Source organism: Lithobates pipiens, unplaced genomic scaffold (assembly GCF_037356315.1).
Source record: "Lithobates pipiens isolate NorthernLeopardFrog02 unplaced genomic scaffold, aLitPip1_a1.2 Scaffold_22, whole genome shotgun sequence".
Taxonomy (NCBI): domain Eukaryota; kingdom Metazoa; phylum Chordata; class Amphibia; order Anura; family Ranidae; genus Lithobates; species Lithobates pipiens.
In genome coordinates this window covers 45363437-45384179 of record NW_027507784.1, presented here as the reverse complement: position 1 = coordinate 45384179, position 20743 = coordinate 45363437, and the positions used below count along the sequence as shown (strand labels likewise).

General features: G+C 43.5%; 1 protein-coding gene across 1 annotated transcript in view; it reads right to left on the bottom strand.

Annotated features, from left to right (window-relative positions):
* Nucleotides 1–20743, bottom strand: part of LOC143923719 (uncharacterized) — a 174914-nt gene that overhangs the window by 100461 nt on the left and 53710 nt on the right. The window contains exons 4-6 of the mRNA XM_077447530.1: nt 17497–17796; nt 17216–17323; nt 1249–1578 (exon numbers count right to left, since the gene is read on the bottom strand). Coding sequence (XP_077303656.1) covers nt 1249–1578; nt 17216–17323; nt 17497–17796 — 738 coding nt within the window. The remainder of the gene's footprint in view (nt 1–1248; nt 1579–17215; nt 17324–17496; nt 17797–20743) is intronic.

Below are 20743 nucleotides of genomic sequence, written 5' to 3'. Positions count from 1 at the left end.
GAGCTGTGAAGGAGTGGTGCATTCACTGCTCCTTCACCGCTCTGCCCATTGAAATCAATGGGGCAGAGCAGCTATACCGCCGGCATAGCGCTGCTGCAGCAGCACTTTGCAGTGGTTTTCACCCTCTCTCGCCCACTGGGGGGGAGTAAAAGCACCACGCTAGCGGCCGAATAGCGCAGCAAAATTGGCGGTAAAGCACCACTAAAAATAGCATGTTTTACCGCTGACGCTGCGCCTCACTGGGAAAGGGGCCTTACAGAAGTTATATGCAAGGCGCGCTGAAGTTTTAAACCTGCCTTTTTTATCAGCACAATTACCGTATTTATCGGCGTATAACACGCACAGGTGTATAACACGCACATTCATTTTAAGAGGGAAGTTTCAGGAAAAAACTTGAATTTTTGTATTGGCGTATAACACGCACACGCTATTTGCACCCGATTTTCATGGTGAAAAAGTGAGTGTTATACTCCAATAAATACAGTAATTTAAAAATGCCCAAAATCAGCCGACATATCGATCGACCTCTACTCGTGGGGGAGTAGGTATTCAACCCACCTCACCATTCAAATGCATGCCTGCTGTGACTGGTGAGTGGGGAAGCAGTGGTATTTCAAGGAACACGCTCTCTAAAAGTTCATTATAGTGCCTCTTCCTTTACTGGGCAGCTTTTTTGTGTGTGCTGTAAGTGACCCTGTGGTGACAGGGTCACATTAATGCCCCATACACACGGTTGGACATTCCCACCACAAAATCTGTCGGATTTTTTCCGACATATTTTGGCTGAAACTAGTCTTGCATACACACGGTCGCACAAAGTTGTCGGAAAATCCGATCATTCGGAACGAGGTGACGTTTGTAACGTACGATGGGACTACGTAGAGGCCAGTAGCCAATAGCTTCCATCTCCAATTTTTTTTCTGAGCATGCGTGGCACTTTGTGCGTCGGAATTCTCTACACACGATCGGAAAAAGTCAGATCGGATTTTGTTTTCGGGAAAATTTTAGATCTAGCTCTCAAACTTTTACCTTTGGAAATCTCCGACAGAAAAAGTCCAATAGAGCCCACACACGATCGGATTTTCCGACAACATAATCCGACTTTTTCTGTCGGAATTTCTGACCGTGTATGGGGCATAAGTTTTATTAAGGCAAAATTGTTTTATAATGACCCAAATGTTACTTCTGCATGGTGTTTCTTTACAAATACAACAAGGTTTCTATAAAAAATATGTTGGTTTTTCTCACCTTTGACTTGTATTGGGCCTGTACTTTTCTTTATGGGAACCCGTGCACCTCGAAATTGTACTCTGAACTCGTATTCTGATCCACCATCTGCCATCTGGACAGGTTGCAATTCTAGGGTTGCTATGTAGGTGTTTTGGTCATCAGATGTTTTGTCTCTTTCTACAGGTAAGTTGTTATATGTGTTTACTGATTTCTTTTCTGGCATTTGATACCCTTCCATTCTGTGTAAACTCTCCACATAATTTTTGATTCTGCACTTCAGGGTGGCAGGTTCTCCTTCCATCAGTTCTGGTACCATTATTTCTACAATTTCTGGATCAGGCAGCTTTGCTGTAGAAGTTCATACTCAATGTCAGTGTATGGAATAACACACAACAAAAATACACTGCAACATTCAAACAATATAAATTCATTTAAGAATTGAAAATCTTACATCATCACATGCATTTATATGATCAGTACCACCTACATATTATGGTTCATGGTATGGTTGTGCCTATAAAAAATGACTATACAAAAATCTTTTTTTTTTATGATGTAAATACTGGGTTGGAATATAAGGTGAAGAAATCTGCAATCATCTATTAGACGAAAAAAAAAGTGTATATCCCCTCTAAAATGAGAAAACCCGTTGAACTTTCATAGACTATTAGGGCTCATTCTTACTTTCTGCAGCAACCTACAATTTTCCCACACTGGATAATTGCAGGTCAACACTAGGGCACATACAGTATCTCACAAAAGTGAGTACACCCCTCACATTTTTGTAAATATCTTCTATCTTTTCATGTGTCAACACTGAAGAAATGACACTTTGCTACCATGTAAAGTATTGAGTGTACAGCTTGTATAACTGGAAATTTTCTGCCCCATCAAAATAATTCAACACATCCATTAATGTCTAAACCACTGGCAACAAAAGTGAGTACACCCCTAAGTGAAAATGTCCAAATTGGTCCCAATTAGCCATTTTCCCTCCCCAGTGTCATGTGACTTGTTAGTGTTACAAGGTCTGAGGTATGAATGGGGAGCAGGTGTGTTAAATTTGGTGTTATCGCTCTCGCTCTCTCATACTGGTCACTGAAAGTTCAACATGGCAAAGAACTCTCTGAGGATCTGAAAAAAAGAGTTGTTGCTCTACATAAAGATGGCCTAGGCTATAAGAAGATTACCAAGCTCCTGAAACTGAGCTTCAGCCCAGTGGCCAAGACCATACAGCCGTTTAACAGGACAGGTTCCACTCAGAACAGGCCTCGCCATGGTCCACCAAAGAAGTTGAGCGCACATATCCAGCGGTTGTCTTTGGGAAATAGACGTATGCGTGTTGCCAGCATTGCTGCAGAGGTTGAAGGGGTGGGAGGGTCAGCCTGTCAGTGCTCAGACCATACGCCACAAACTGCATCAAATTGGTCTGTATGGATGTCATCCCAGAAGGAAGCCTCTTCTAAAGATGATGCACAAAAAAGCCCACAAACAGTTTGCTGAAGACAAGCAGACTAAGGACATGGATTACTGGAACCATGTGGTCTGATGTGACCAAGATAAACTTATTTGGTTGAGATGGTGTCAAGCGTGTGTGGCGGCAACCAGGTGAGGAGTACAAAGACAAGTGTGTCTTGCCTACAGTCAAGCATGGTGGTGGGAGTGTCATGGTCTGGGGCTGCATGAGTGCTGCCGGCACTGGGGAGCTACAGATCATTGAGGGAACCATGAATGCCAACATGTACTGTGACATACTGAAGCAGAGAATGATCCCCCTCCCTTCGGAGACTGGGCCGCAGGGCAGTATTCCAACATAACCACCCCAAACACACCTCCAAGATGACCACAGCCTTGCTAAAGGTTTCTCTTGTTGTTCATCAATTCATGTTCTTGTGCAACCTGTGTTTCTTATGCAGGTGGCGTTTTTCTTGCAGCCTCGGTTCTTATGCTGCTAACGTTTTTATCAGCTAGCCTTCACAGCTTACATTCTTGTCACAGGTTTCTCAGTCTGCTCACATTTCTCTCGCAAGTTATGTTCCTGACCCAGTTGTGTGTCATTTCCACACTACCTTTAATTTCCTAGTCGCGTCCAGCCAGGAGTTGCGCAATGGTATGGAGCGATTGGTAAGTCCCTCTATTGCAGCTCCAGCAGCTTCTACTGGCTCAGGGGCTTAAGTGGATCCCAGAACCCTCTTGGGGCCTAAACTGGTATCAGTAGGCCCAGGTCTCGGATGCAGGTGTTGGTGTCACACCTTCTCTTCAGTTCCAGTTTTGGCATGGATTGGGTTTCCATTTGGCTGACGCAGCAGCCTTGATCATTAGGTTTTATTTTGAATGCCAGAAAGGATCATGACACTGCTTGGCATGTTTTCCAGGCTTTCCGGTCTAGGTTTCCTAGTCCTCATGGTTAACATCCAGTTCCTATTTGCTTTTCTGTTTTTTGCCTCTTCCAGCTCGTATTGGCCCACAGCACTTTCGGGGCGTATCGAGCTGAGTCTCAGCATTTCATGTTGTTGGATGACCCGTCAGGTTTTCTTTTTTTTGCACTTTCTTTTTAAGCCGTCCTCATGGATCCAGTAGAGCAGACCTCCTGCTGTACTCAGCAGACTTTCCTTTGTAGGTCATATTTTTTGTGACATATCTGACATGCTCTCAGCTCTTCTTTTGCGTTGGTTACTAGCTTGGTGCTCAAGGCAGTGCTATAGCTGGCATTTTGTGGTTCCTGAGGCCAGGGAAGTCACGCTTCTGGCCCAGGGTCTCGCTTACTTTTGGCTAATCAACTGCTTTTGGCACCCTGGCCTTTTCTGTTATATCTGCATGCTCGCAAGACGCAGCAATCGGGGGGCGACACTGTTATCAGGTTCTTGGAGCCTGGCAAGGCGTGGTGCCTGGTGTTGGTTTTATACCAGCTCGTTAGTGCTACATTTGTCAAACCCTGGGATGGTCCTGTGTTGCCTTTTCCTAGCACTCGCCTCTCTGCAGCTAAATGCATACTCCATTGCCACCCCCTTTTTTTGGCCAAACGGGGTCTGAACCCTAAAGCATACTTTGGCTATTCATTTAGGATAGGAGTGGCTTCATATTGGAAGTTTATGTAAGGAACATCTTTCTCTATATAGAGTGCCTTGAAAAAGTATTCATACCGCTTGAAATTTTCTACATTTTATCATGTTACAACCAAAAACATAAATGTATTTTATTGTGATTTTATGTGATAGACCAACACAAAGTGGCACATAATTGTGAAGGAAAATGATAAATGATTCAAGTCTTTTTGGGGATGTCTCTACCAGCTTTACACATCTAGAGAGAGAAATCTTTTCCTATTCTTCTTTTCTAAATAGATCAAGCTGGAGAGCGTCTGTGAACAGCAATTTTCAAGTCTTGCCAAAGATTCTCAATTGGATTTAGGTCTGAACTTGTGGCAGGTGACGTGGCAAGTAGACAATACACAACTTGTGGCAGGTGGCGTGGCAAGTGGACAAATACAATACACAACTTGTGGCAAGTGGACAATGATATACAGCATATGCACTTGCCTTGCTATCGACATCTGTGAATTCTTCAATCAGGCATGCTGACAACTTCATTGATACCATAAATAAAAATGAAATAAGATGTGTGTGTTTTTTTTGCACTGGTACACTGCAAGTACGAAAAGTTGATGTGACAGATGTATATAAGTATAAGTAACTAACCATCTTCCAAAATTTCTAATTCAAATCGAAAAGATTAGAACAGAATAGAAAAAAAATTATTTAATAGAATAAAATAGAAAGAATATACAACCATCTTCTGAAATTCAAATTTGAATAGAATAAATTTGAATTTCGAATAGTATGAATTCAAATTTTTAAATGAATTCATTTTAAATTTGGATAGAAAAGATTATAATAAAATAGAAAATAGACTAGAAAAACGATAGAACAGAACAGAATAGAATATATTATATTTTATTCTGTTCTGTTCTATTGTTTTTCTAGTCTATTCTTTTATATTCTATTAAAATCTTTTCTATTAAAATTCAAAATCATTACAGTGCCTTGCGAAAGTATTCGGCCCCCTTGAACTTTTCAACCTTTTGCCACATTTCAGGCTTCAAACATAAAGATATAACATTTTTATTTTTTGTGAAGAATCACCAACAAGTGGGACACAATTGTGAAGTGGAACGAAATCTATTGGATTTTTGAAACTTTTTTAACTAATAAAAAAATGAAAAGTGGGGCGTGCAAAATTATTCGGCCCCTTGCGTTAATACTTTGTAGAGCCACCTTTTACTGCGATTACAGCTGCAAGTCGCTTGGGGTATGTCTCTATCAGTTTTGCACATCGAGAGACTGAAATTCTTGCCCATTCTTCCTTGCAAAACAGCTCGAGCTCAGTGAGGTTGGATGGAGAGCGTTTGTGAACAGCAGTTTTCAGCTCTTTCCACAGATTCTCGATTGGATTCAGGTCTAGACTTTGACTTGGCCATTCTAACACCTGGATACGTTTATTTGTGAACCATTCCTTTGTAGATTTTGCTGTATGTTTGGGATCATTGTCTTGTTGGAAGATAAATCTCCGTCCCAGTTTCAGGTCTTTTGCAGACTCCAACAGGTTTTCATCCAGAATGGTCCTGTATTTGGCTGCATCCATCTTCCCCTCAATTTTAACCATCTTCCCTGTCCCTGCTGAAGAAAAGCAGGCCCAAACCATGATGCTGCCACCACCATGTTTGACAGTGGGGATGGTGTGTTGAGGGTGATGAGCTGTGTTGCTTTTACGCCAAACATATCGTTTTGCATTGTGGGCAAAAAGTTCGATTTTGGTTTCATCTGACCAGAGCACCTTCTTCCACATGTTTGGTGTGTCTCCCAGGTGGCTTGTGGCAAACTTTAGACGAGACTTTTTATGGATATCTTTGAGAAATGGCTTTCTTCTTGCCACTCTTCTATAAAGGCCAGATTTGTGCAGTGTACGACTGATTGTTGTCCTATGGACAGACTCTCCCACCTCAGCTGTAGTTCTCTGCAGTTCATCCAGAGTGATCATGGGCCTCTTGGCTGCATCTCTGATCAGTCTTCTCCTTGTCTGAGCTGAAAGTTTAGAGGGACGGCCAGGTCTTGGTAGATTTGCAGTGGTCTGATACTCCTTTCATTTCAAAATGATCGCTTGCACAGTGCTCCTTGGGATGTTTAAAGCTTGGGAAATCTTTTTGTATCCAAATCCGGCTTTAACCACATCAATACAGTGCACTTACACCCCCTTCCTGACCAGACCAATTTTCAGCTTACAGCGCTCTCACAGTTTGAATGACTCAGTCATCCAACACTGTACCCATATGAAACTTGCGTCCTTTTTTCCACACAAATAGAGCTTTCTTTTAGTGGTATTTAATCACTAGTGGGTTTTTTATTTTTTGTGCTATAAATAAAATAAAACGTACATTTTGTGAAAAAAATGCCTTTTTCTTTGTTTCTGTCATACATTTTTGCTAATTAGTAATTTTTCTTCATAAATTTTGGCCAAAATTTATACTGTTACCTATCTTCGGAAAAAATAACCCACAATAGTGTATATTATTTGGTCTTTGTGAAAGTTATAGAGTCTACAAACTATGGTGCCAATTGCTGAAAATTGATCACATCTGATCAGGCCTTCAGTACATCAGGTGTATCTCATTTCTTGAGACACTAACAAGTCAGGAAAATACAAATACCCCCCAAATGACCCCTTTTTACAAAGTAGACATCCCAAGGTATTAACCACTACAATACAGGGCACTTTCACCCCCTTCCTTCCCAGCCCAATTTTCAGCTTTCAGCGCTCTAGCGCTTTCAGTGACAATTGCGCGGTCATGCTACACTGTACCCAAATGAAATTGTTATCATTTTGTTCGCACAAATAGAGCTTTATTTTGGTGTTATTTATTCACGACTCCGTTTTATTTTTTTGCGATATAAGCGCAAAAAAAGCGGAAATTTGGAAAAAAAACAATATTTTCTTTTTTCTATTTGAAAAGAAATCCAATAAAATCAAATTTTGTCATAAATTTAAGCCAAAATGTATTCTGCTACATGTTTTTGGTAAAAAAAATTCAGTTAAGTGTATAATAATTGGTTTGTGTGATCACGGACATATGTATGCAAATGATCATGTACATATGTGTGCAGGTGATCACGTACATATGTGTGCAGATAATCATTGGGACATGTGATTTTAGTGGGACATATGTGGGGGACATGTTTTTATTATTAGGGACATGTGTTTTTATTATTTGGGGACATGTATGTTTTGGGGACATGTGTGTTTTGGGGACATATGTGGGGACTGTGTTTGTACTGTGTGGTGTGTTGTGTGTTTACACTACACTGATGATCAGTGAGTAAAAAGCTGTAAAAAGCAGCCCATACTCACTGATCATCAGCCGGCTGCAGCGATCTGCTCTCCTCTCCTCAGCGGTGACTTCCGTGTGAGGAGAGGAGAGCCGATTGCCTAGCAACCGGCTGTTTGTTTACATCACATGACGGCCGTGATTGGACACGGCCGTCATGTGATCAGGAGGGCCAATCACAGAGCCCTCCTGCCGATCTGAGATGTGCCGTGTCCGGGTGACACGAGCACATCGGGATCGCGCCGCTGCGCGGGCACGCGCGCGCGCGATCGCGCTACTCCTGAATGACGTTCCTGAACGTCCTATCAGGAGTAGACGGCTCCCACCCGGCCGTATATATGCATTGGCCGGGTGGGAAGTGGTTAAGTAAGTAGCATGGTGAGTTTTTCTAAGTTGTAATTTTTTCCCGCAATTCTTTGCAAAATGAAGATTTTTTTTTTATTATTATTTTTTTTTACAAAATTGTCATATTATCAGGTTATTTCTCACACACAGCATATGCATACAACAAATTACACCCCAAAATACATTCTGCTACTCTTCCCGAGTACGGCAATACCACATGTGTGAGACTTTCACACAGCCCGGCCACATACAGAGCACCAACATTGATGTAGTACCTTCAGACGTTCTACGAGCAAAAATTACGCATCTCGTTTCTCAACCACCTATTACACTTTTGAAGGCCCTGCAGTACCAGGACAATGGAATTTCCCATGAAATGACCCCATTTTGGAAAGCAAACACCCCAACGTATAATCTGTGATCACATAATGAGTCTTTTGAACAGTTAATTTTTTTCCAGAAGTTTTTGGAATATGTGGAAAAAAATTAAAACGCATTTTTTTTTTACACAAAATTGTCAATTTATAAGATATTTCTAACACATAGCATGTACATAGCAAAAATGACACCCCAAAATACATTCTGCTACTCTTCCCAAGTATGGTGATACCACATGTGTAGGACTTTTACACAGCGTGGTTACATAGAGAGGCCGAACATTGAAGTAGTACGTTCAGGCGTTCTAGGAGCATAAATGACACATCTCATTTCATTCCTACCCATCACATTTTTGAAGGTCCTGGACTACCAGGACAGTGAAATTTCCCACAAAATGACCCCATTTTGGAAAGCAAACACCCCCAATGTATATTCTATGAGACATGGGCTGCAAATAGATACTCGGGTACTCTGATGGGCTGGAGATAGGTACTCTGGTACTCTGATGGCCTGGTGACAGGTACTCGGTTACTCTGATGGCCTGGTGGCAGGTACTTGGGTACTCTGATGGCCTGGTGACAGGTACTCGGGTACTCTGATGGCCTGGTGACAGGTACTCGGGTATTCTGATGGCCTGGTGACAGGTACTCGGGTACTCTGATGGCCTGGTGACAGGTACTCGGGTACTCTGATGGCCTGGTGACAGGTACTCGGGTACTCTGATGGCCTGGTGACAGGTACTCGGGTACTCTGAAGGGCGGTGACAGGTACTCATATGGACTGTGACAGGTACTCAGGTACTCAGATGAACTGTGACAGGTACTCAGATGAACTGTGAAAGGTACTCGGGTACTCAGATGAACTGTGATAGGTACTCGGGTACTCAGATGGACTGGGACAGGTACTCGGGTACTCAGATGGACTGGGACAGGTACTCGGGTACTCAGATGGACTGGGACAGGTACTCGGATACGCAGATGGGCTGTGACAGGTACTTGGGTACTCGGATGAACCGTGACAAGTACTCAGGTACTTTGATGGGCTGTGACAGGTACTCGGGTACTTTGATGGGCTGTGACAGGTACTCGGGTACTTTGATGGGCTGTGACAGGTACTCGGGTACTTTGATGGGCTGTGACAGGTACTTGGGTACTCTGATGGACCGTGACAGATACTCGGGTACCATGATGGACTGTGACAGGTACTCGAGTACCCTGATGGACCGTGACAGGTACTCGGGTACTCTGATGGACTGTGACAGGTACTCGGGTACCCTGATGGACCATGACAGGTACTCGGGTACTCGGATGTGCCGTGACAGGTACTCGGGTACTCTGATGGGCCGTGACAGGTACTCGGGTACTCTGATGGGCCGTGACAGGTATTCGGGTACTCAGATGAACTGGGACAGGTACTCGGGTACTCTGATGGGCTGGGACAGGTACTCGGGTACTCTGATGGGCTGTGACAGGTACTCGGGTACTCTGATGGGCTGTGACAGGCACTCGGGTACTCTGATGGGCTGACAGGTACTGGGGTACTCTGATGGGCTGTGACAGGTACTCAAATACTCTGATGGGCTGTGACAGGTACTCTGATGGACTGTGATTGACAGGTACTATGAGGGGTGGTGACAGGTCCTCTTTATGGGGGGGGCAATCAGTGTGCTTCATGTGTACTGTAGGCGGTAACGAGATGTTACCGCAATCTCCTCCTTACACACGATCGGTGTGTGAGGAGGAGAACTCGATAACATCTCATTACCGCGGTTTGTTTACATTTTAGTGATCGATCACGTGGTAAACAGCCATAACCAATGGCTGTTCACCCCCTTCGGTTGCGAGCGGTGTCTCCGTGACACACCGCCACCGAAGAAGCAGGGGTGCGTGCGCACGATCACGTGCATTCCCTGTTTAAACGGGAGGACGTCATATGACGGCCTCCCGCCACAATAGGTTTGCCGCCTGGCCGTCATTTGACGGCCGGCGGTCAGCAACTAGTTAAACTTCTCCACAACAGTATTATGGACCTGCCTGGTGTGTTCCTTGGTCTTCATGATGCTCTCTGCGCTTTCAACAGAACCCTGAGACTATCACAGAGCAGGTGCATTTATACAGGGACTTGATTACACACAGGTGGATTCTATTTATCACCATAAGTCATTTAGGACAACATTGGATCATTCAGAGATCCTCGCTGAACTTCTGGAGTGAGTTTGCTGCACTGAAAGTAAAGGGGCCGAATAATTTTGCACGCACCACTTTTCAGTTTTTTATTTGCTAAAAAAGTTTAAATTATCCAATAGATTTCGTTCCACTTCACAATTGTGTCCCATGTGTGTGAATACTTTCGCAAGGCACTGTATATACTAAATTTGAATTTCGGAAGATGTTTTTTTATATATATATATATATTTCTGACATTTGAATTTTGTATAGAATGAATTCGAATTTGAATAGAAAAGATTAGAATAGAAATAGAGAATAGACTAGAACAATAGACCAGAATAGAATATAGATACTATCTATTTCATTTTTTATTTTTTTTGCAGATTAACATTTGTTTTAATAAGATCTCCTGCAGACTATTAGCATCTATTTCATTTTTTTGCAGATCTCCGGCAGACTATTAGTATCTATTTCGTTTTTTCACCAGATCTCCTGCAGACTATTAGCATCTATTTCATTTTTTTTTGCAGATCTCCTGCAGACTATTAGCATCTATTTCTTTTTTAGCAGATCTCATGTAGACTATTAACAGCCATTTCACTTCTTTTTTTGTAGATCTCCTGCAGACTATTAAGATCAATTTTAGAATCAATTTCATTTTTCTTTTTTTTTGCAGATTACTATTTATTTCCATCAGATCTCCTGCAGTATATTAACATCCAGTTTATTTTTTTGCAGATCTCCTGCAGACTATTAGCATCTATTTCATTTTTATTTTTATTTTCTTGCATTAGAACAGCCATTTATCTGAAAACAATGAAATATATGTTTATTATACTGCAGGAAATCTGGTGGAAATAAATAGTAATCTCCAAAAAAAAGAATTTAAATGATTCTAACAGTCTGCAGGAGATCTGCAAAAAAAGAAGTGAAATGGCTGTTAATAGTCTACAGGAGATCTGCTAAAAAAAATTTATGCTAATGGTCTGCAGGAGATCTGGTTAGAAAACAAAATAGATACTAATAGTCTGCAGGAGATCTGCAAAAAATTTTAATAGATGCTAATAGTCTGCAGGAGCTCTTATGGAAACAAATAGTAATCTGCAAAAGAAATAAAAAATGAAATATATAGTATCTATATTCTATTCTGTTCTATTGTTTTTCTAGTCTATTCTCTATTTCCATTTTAATCTTTTCTATTCAAATTCGAATTCATTCTATACGAAATTCGAATGTCGTTAAGAAATATATATATATATAATAAAACCACCATCTTCCGAAATTCGAATTTAGTGTATAATGATTTTGATTTTAATAGAAAAGATTTTAATAGAATATAAAAGAATAGTGATGGCCGAACAGTTCGCCCGGCGGTCGTTTCGCGGCGAATTTCAGCTGTTCGCGGTCCGCCAATTCGGCGGACTATTGGCGCCGTTCGCCCGGCAGACTTCCATGTTTTTGCTGTGTAAAGGAACTTTGACCTGATAACACATCCATCATGGGGTACAGGACAGCCAATTGAGACATGACAGCACATGGACACTTGGACATTCCCCCTAACCTATAAATACACCCGATCCGGCGGCCATTTTACATTCTTTCTTCTGTCACTATAGGGAAAGGTTGCTGTGTGGAGTAGGGAGAGATAAAACGCTAGCTATTTGGTACACAAAAGTTCTTTTCAGGACTGGTATAGGTGTTAGGTGTATATAGGTTTGCTGTGCTACTGATTGTTGCAGCAGCCTGAGTGTCTTTTGTCAGTTTAGAGAAAGGGACAGGGCGCTGTGTGCTGCTATTGTAGGGACAGCCAGATTAGTCATCATCATCATTAGCTGTTACTATCAGGTCCACAAAAGTGCTATCCCAGTAACGAGTTATTGTTCCAGTAGCCTCTGTTTTGCCAGTTCATATAGGGACAGGCAGGAAGCAGTGTGTCAGGCAGTGAGGGTCAGTTTAAACAGTAGCTGTTACTATTAGTTCCACAAAGGTTCTTTTCAGGACTGGTATCAGTGGTATGGTAATAGGCTTGTACAAGTATAATATTCTTTCTTCCAAATATAGAAAGAATATTATACTTGACTGCTGCCCTTCTGCTGCAGTCTGCTAATCAGTCACAACTCACTTGTTCCACAAAGCTCTTTATCAGGACTGGTAACTTGGTCTGTCTAGGGTGCTACAGTACATAGGGTTGAGTGAGGTACAGTCTGCTATTCTGTAAGGACTGGTATCGGTCCACAATACATAGGGTTGAGGTGCACTACTGCTGACCGCTTCCCTATACTGCAGCAGTCCTTCAGCAGTATAGGGACTGACGTACAGTCTGCTAATCAGTCAGTGCTTATTATGAGGGGCTCACACCATCCCTGTGCTGTGCTGACTTACTCCTGGGGCTGCTTATTATGAGGGGCTCACACCATCCCTGTGCTGTGCTGACTTACTCCTGGGGTTGCTTATTATGAGGGGCTCACACCATCCCTGTGCTATGCTGATTTACTCCTGGGGCTGCTTATTATGAGGGGCTCACACCATCCCTGTGCTGTGCTGACTTACTCCTGGGGCTGCTTATTATGAGGGGCTCACACCATCCCTGTGCTGTGCTGACTTACTCCTGGGGCTGCTTATTATGAGGGGCTCACACCATCCCCGTGCTATGCTGATTTACTACTGGGGCTGCTTATTATGAGGGGCTCACACCATCCCTGTGCTGTGCTGACTTACTCCTGGGGCTGCTTATTATGAGGGGCTCACACCATCCCTGTGCTGTGCTGACTTACTCCTGGGGCTGCTTATTATGAGGGGCTCACACCATCCCTGTGCTGTGCTGACTTACTCCTGGGGCTGCTTATTATGAGGGGCTCACACCATCCCTGTGCTATGCGGATTTACTCCTGGGACTGCTTATTATGAGGGGCTCACACCATCCCTGTGCTGTGCTGACTTACTCCTGGGGCTGCTTATTATGAGGGGCTCACACCATCCCTGTGCTGTGCTGATTTACTCCTGGGGCTGCTTATTATGAGGGGCTCACACCATCCCTGTGCTGTGCTGACTTACTCCTGGGGCTGCTTATTATGAGCGGCTCACACCATCCCTGTGCTATGCTGATTTACTCCTGGGGCTGCTTATTATGAGGGGCTCACACCATCCCTGTGCTATGCTGATTTACTCCTGGGGCTGCTTATTATGAGGGGCTCACACCATCCCTGTGCTGTGCTGATTTACTCCTGGGGCTGCTTATTATGAGGGGCTCACACCATCCCTGTGCTGTGCTGACTTACTCCTGGGGCTGCTTATTATGAGGGGCTCCCACCATCCCTGTGCTATGCTGACTTCCTCCTGGGGCTGCTTACGGTGCAGGTGTCAGTGCTGTATATCACGGTGCTGATGTCAGTGCTCTCTGTCACTGTGCTGCTGTCAGTGTTGTATATCACGGTGCTGGTGTCATTGCTGTATGTCACGCTGCTGATGTCAGTGCTCTCTATCACGGTGCTGCTGTCAGTGCTGTATATCACGGTGCTGGTGTCATTGCTGTATGTCACGCTGCTGATGTCAGTGCTCTCTATCACGGTGCTGTTGTCAGATGACTCTATCACGGTGCAGGTGTCATTGCTGTATGTCACGCTGCTGGTGATCATCTCCTGCACCCTCTTCTTTGCCTACCCTGGTCCCTGACCTTCCGTCTCCTCCATTGCCTTCATGCGCTCCACAGTCCTGAATTGTCACAACAATTTCCCATATAAAAAAAGAATGCTTGTAGTTGTCGATCCCAGATTCACCTCATACATGTGTTATGTCATTGGCCATGTGGTGGGACTATGTTTGCACAGCTAATAATTATTTTGTGGCTGCAAATTTGACCTATAGGTTTGCAAAGTTCGCCTCCCATTGAAGTCAATGGGGCCCGCCACGAACGTTCCGGTTCACGAACTATCGGCCGCGTTCGCAAAACGTCCCGTCTGAAGTTCGTCCTTCGCTATAAAAGAATAGACTAGAAAAACAATAGAACAGAATAAAACATAATATATTCTGTTCTGTTATATAATTTTTCTAGTCTATTTTCTATTTTATTATAATCTTTTCTTTCCAAATTTAAAATTAATTAATTAAAAATCGAATTAAAGAATTCATACTATTCGAAATTCAAATTTATTCTATTTGAAAAAGCACACACATCTTAATTCATTTATATTACTTTTCTGCAGAAGAGAATGACATTTTGCGACCCGAATTTGTGGCCACGTATCTCGGGGCCACTTATAGCTAGAAACCCCAAATTGGTATGCAAACACGGTAGAACTAGCACTACAACATGTCCAAATTTGGGGTTTCTAGCTCCAAGTGACCTCGAGTTATGGGGCCACAAATCGGGTCACAAAATGTCAAGCACTTTTCTGCAGCAGAGAATGACATTTTGCGACCCGTCACTTGGTGCTAGAAACCCCAAATTTGGACATGTTGTAGTGCTAGTTCTACCGTGTTTGCATACCAATTTGGGGTTTCTAGCTATAAGTGGCCCCGAGATACATGGCCCCAAAGTCGGGTCGCAAAATGTCATTTTTCAAATTTGATTCGAATTTCGTTTGAATTCGTTAGCATTGTAATTCGGTAATTCGGATGCATCCGAATGTCCGAATAATGAAAATTCGTCTGACATGTCTATTTAGCCGTGCCATTCTGCCGACGTACATCGGCGTGAGGTGGTCCTTAGGTGGTTAAGTATGGTTTATCTGACCCTACTTTCAACCAAATATCCCTTTCTTCCTCTTTATGAATAAGTGAAGTGACTGGCCTCGCCCTCAGGTGATACACAGAGATAAAACAAATCCACCTACATAAGTTCTACCTGTTTATCTGCAGTCTTCTCTACATCCATTCAAAGTCAAGATATTACTCTTATTCAGCCCTGGTTCACACTGACATTGGGAATTAAATTGTGCGAGTTCAGCTGAACTCGCACAATTTCATTCCCGCATGTCAGTCCCAACTTCGGGGGGCTATTTCAGGGTTGTTGCACAGATGTCAATGGGAATCACACCCCGAAGTTACCAAAAGTAGTACAGACACTACTTTTGGGAATCAGTGCAGTGTTGCACTGATTCGGACGGTGCCATTGCCGGCAATTGGCATGTCAAATAGCATGCCAAATCGCTCCAATGTGAACCAGGGCTCACTGCCATTTGTCTGAGAACTCTGAAAAAAGGGGCAGAGAGCTGAAGTTACACACTGGAGAGCTCAGTGAGGAGAGCTCTGAGATCTGATTGGAGGGGATGGACACACCCCCCTCCACACAGCACACAGGAACAGAGCTGAGGCTATCAATTTGTTGGAGCTCTCTACCCTGTCACCATTTTTCTCTTGGTGTCAGGAAAACTTGGCAGAAGTGACTCATGTTGATAGCAGAGGAAGAGGAAGGAAGCAGCAGATAGAAATGACACTTAGTGCTCTGGATTCAGACAAGTACACAATATAGAGGGATATGCTTTGTTCATATTTCATGTCTTTAGTTTGCAACCACTTTAACATGGGATATGGTGAACACATTTTTGACATTTTGTTTATATGTTACTTTCCTCTGATATACTTCCCCCACCTGTTTAACTCACATGATATTGATGCATTGCCGCCTCCTGGACAATAAAGCCTACTTAACCACTTGCCGACCGCTGTCAGCACATATACGTCAACAGAATGGCAGGGCTGGCCAAAGTAACATACCCATACGTTACTTTGAATTTCCCGCCGTGCCCTTGCCTGCCCCGAGCTCCGTGACCATGCCCGCGGGACCTGCGGACTCGATCGCCACAGGGATGCCTGCAATCGTGTCACGGAGCTGAAGAATTCTGCCTAGTGACAGGACACCGATCATCTGCTCCCTGTCATTGGGGGCAGCGATCAGTGTCGTGTCACTGCTAGCCCATCCCCCAGACAGTTAGAAACTCCCCCAGAACACACTTAACCCCTCCCCCGCCCCCTAGTGGTTAACCCCTTTAGTGCCAATGACAGTAATTAATGCAATTTTATAGCACTGATCGCTGTATTAATGCCAGTGGTCCCAAAAATGTGTCAAAATTGTCTGATGTGTCCGCAATAATGTCACAGTCATGATAAAAATCGCTGATCACCGCCATTACTAGAAAAAAAAAATATATAAAAAAAATGCCATAAAACTATCCCCTATTTTGTAGGCGCTATAACTTTTGCGCAAACCAATCAATAAATGCTTGTGATTTTTTTTTTACCAAAAATATATAGAAGAATACGTATAGGCCTAAACTGAGGAAAAACATTTTTTTTATATATTTTTGGGGGATGTTTATTATAGCAAAAAGTAAATAATGCGTTTTTTCTTCAAAATTTACTCTCTATTTTTGTTTATATCGCAAAAAATAAAAAGTGCAGGGGTGATCAAATACCACCAAAATAAAGCTCTAATTGTGAGGAAAAAAGTGACATCAATTTTGTTTGGGAGCTATGCCGGACGGCCGCGCAATTGTCAGTTAAAGCGATGCAGTGCCGTATCGCCAGGAAGGAGGTAAATCCTTTCCGGGGCTGAAGTGGTTAAAAGGACGCAGGGAGGCAACACTTAAGGGGTTAAAGAGGAGTTGGAATAAGCCCATGAAAAAAGTCAAAAATCATTTCAAACTGGAATTTACACTGATATATTATTTCAGACTGATGATTATTTTATTAAAAGAGCTCAATGTGTGTAGGTTACCTTTTCTACAGAGTTTTCTTCCCCACCAAATGACAGCTGCAATTATCCCAATTATCACCATCACTGCTATGACAATACCGATAATCATGAGCACATGAGATGAGGACTCTGGAGAAATAAAAGACAATGATAATTGAATTATTATAATAAATAATAATTAATAACAATAATTATTAATTGAATTAAATCTTTAAGAAGGTGGAGCTCATTACTAACACATACATGGGGGATATACATTATTACATAAAGAGTATCTGATTGGAATTCCTGATTATTCGCACCTTGATAGGTGATGTGGAAGTCCTCCCGTAGAGGTTCTTCTAGGGATACATGTTGGATTCTGCAGGAGAACGTTTTGTTCTGGTCATCATCGATCGGTGTGATTGTCACAGTGCTGTTCACTTGGTAGGTTCCATTGTCATATTGGAGTGGTTCTCCCATGGACTGATTCTTCAGGACTTCTCTATCTTTATACCATGTGACATGAATATTATTAGGGAAGAATCCACTGGCCATACAGGTCAGGTTGTTCTCTCTATTTCTCTGGACACTCTTGCCGAGTATGAAGAGTCGAGGTTGGGCTGTAGAGGACATAGGGATGGTTAATGAAGTTGTACTTTAGATAGCTAAGAATGTTTTGATCCACAACTAGTTAAAAGAATACATCTGTGAACAATAGGAATAATCAGGGACATTGAAAGAGAAGCTCGTTTGGTTGTACTTCTCCTGTGGATCACAGGGGTACAGTTCATTTTGCACTCCTGTGACCCATTCTCTGCAGACAGCGGGCTGAAGCCTGCTGTCAGCTAATGTCACAGAGCCGATCCAGGCTCGCGAAGGATCGAGACCATATGGTCAGGACTTACCAGCCTCTCAGCAAGCTGAGCAGAACCTGAGCAGGCCACTCCCGACCCCCTGCAGCTCAGCGCTCCAATGAGTGTGGCAGGTCGGGGAAGAACAGAGAGTCAGTGACTGACAGTGACCAGCCCTCTGCTGAGGGAGCTGTGAGAACCGAGCGATTGGTAATGTCTGATCACTCTGTTCTCAGTGTTAGAGCTAGAAGGGGACAGATGCTGCATCCACCTAGGTAAGTATGATAAAAAAAAAAAAAAAAAAAAAAAAACATACTTCTGTTTTAAACCTGATTCAGAAAGAAGGAACCATCCTACTGCAGCCCTGGAGGAGGTAAGTGTAATGTGTAAGTCAGGTCTTCTTGCCAGTTTTTGAAAGCATACGGTTCCACTGAAGTTTATGGGGATTTCTTGACTACTGCAGAGAGCCTACGGGAAAGGGGTAAGGAGTAGAAAGATCCAAAATTATGCCATACATCAAAGGCGTCTTCATCAGTATTTTCTTTTCTTTCATCTGGAGGAGTGGGCGAAGGGCTTTTTCATCTAAGTAAACATGCGCGCCTGAGCTAAGGGCAGAGGGATTCTAGAAAGTAAATGCTACATGAATCTGCCCTTATTCAAGATGGCGTTTTTATACATTCATACATATATGGAAGGCGCTCTAGATCGAAAGATAAAATATTCCGAATTAATTTATCGATATTGTGTTAAAAGACAGTCAAAGGGGATGGTGGCCTGGCGCGTGAAGGGAATGGCTGCCTGAGCACGGAGCTCCTGGAGACCCAAAGCCCGATAGCCTCTTCTTTGGCCTCATTCACGCCTAAATATGAGCAGACTGGTGAGACACAACATCGGGACACAAGCACCCCGACAAACAGCTTCTTCCCGCACCCACAGCATACAGGACATCTTTTCTAACCAGGCCCGCTCGAGCCGCAGCATGCGGCTCAAGATGGCGCAGGCATGAGGAGACAAGGAAGAGCTGAGTGATGGCTCTCAGTCAATGGCGGAGGATCTGGTAAGCGGGCTGGGAAACCCTAATCATCCCCTTACACTGGGCGACATGACATCTATTGTCACAGACATCAATAACACGCTTTTTACAGAGATCACAGACCTGAAGGCTGACCTGTTATCCTTAAATGAAAAAATGACTACCCAGGAAAGGGCCAAGAGCAGGAGAGACGGAGCCATATGCAGACTGGAAGCCACGGCCACCTCTCACTCAGCACATTTGATAGACATCAACAGGCATTTAGAGGACCTCGATAACAGAGGTAGAAGGAGTAACATTAGTGCAAGGGGAGTCCCAGAGACAGTCAGCCCTGATCAAATACTCTCTGCCTTAGGTTCGATCTTCAACAACTTGCTAGAAAATACAGCAGATACTCCTATTGACTTTGTGCGAGCTCACAGGGCCCTGAGAGCGAAACCCTCAGATCCAGCGCCACCCAGGGATATCATATGCTGCCTCCAGAGCTTCCCTCTGAAGGAAGAGATTTTAAACCAAGCTCACAAAAACGACCAAATCCTTTTTAATGACAGCGAGCTCACATTATTTCAGGACTTGTCTCCCATTATATACAAACAAACCCAAGGATAAACCGAGGAAAAACCAAGCTTTTCTTACCACCAGCCCACAGACCACCAAATAACCTGTCTAACAGTATGCGTTAAAAGCAGGGGTTTAGTCTGCACACATTTGCAAGTGCATGCGTAAGCCACAGAGACCCGTCAAGGCACCCCAATATCTGTGGTACCTAACACTAACTAAGTGTCCCCACAGTGGAGGCACATGCATTCTGATGGATAGGTGAGAGCAGGTGGACTTGTCTCCCATTATCCTGCAAAACAGAAGGTCAATGCATCCACTGCTAGAGGTGCTCAGAGAGAAGGGAATTGTCTACAAATGGTGTTTCCCTTTTTGCACCGCAAGCCACGCTGAAAGGGAAGCAACTCGTGCTACTAATGCCGGATGAACTTCCCGAATTTTGTGCAGGCTTGAACATCCCTTGTAGTGATGGACGAACTTCCGACGGGACGTTTCGCGAACGTGGAACGCGAACGAGGCCGACCGTTCGCGAAACCGAACGTTCGCTGCGGGCCCCATTGACTTCAATGGGAGGCGAACTTCGCCAACCTTTAGGTCAAATTTGCAGCCACGAGGTAATTATTAGCAGGGCAAACATAGTCCCACCACATGGCCAATGACATAACACATGTATGAGGTGAATTTGGGATCGATAACTACAAGAATTCTTTTTTTATATAGGAAATTGTTCTGACAATTCAGGACTGTGGAGCGCATGAAGGCAATGGAGGAGAGGGAAGGTCAGGGACCAGGGTAGGCAAAGAAGAGGGTGCAGGAGCTGATCACCAGCAGCGTGACATACAGCAATGACACATGCACCGTGATAGAGGCATCTGACAACAGCACCGTGATAGAGGGCACTGACATCAGCAGCGTGACATAAAGCATTAACACCAGCACCGTGACATACAGCATTGACAGCAACACCGTGATAGAGAGTACTGACATCAGAAGCGTGACATTAAGCACTGACATCAGCACCGTGATATACAGCACTGACAGCAGCACCGTGATAGAGGGCACTGACATCAGAAGCGTGACATACAGCACTGACATCAGCACCGTGATATACAGCACTGACAGCAG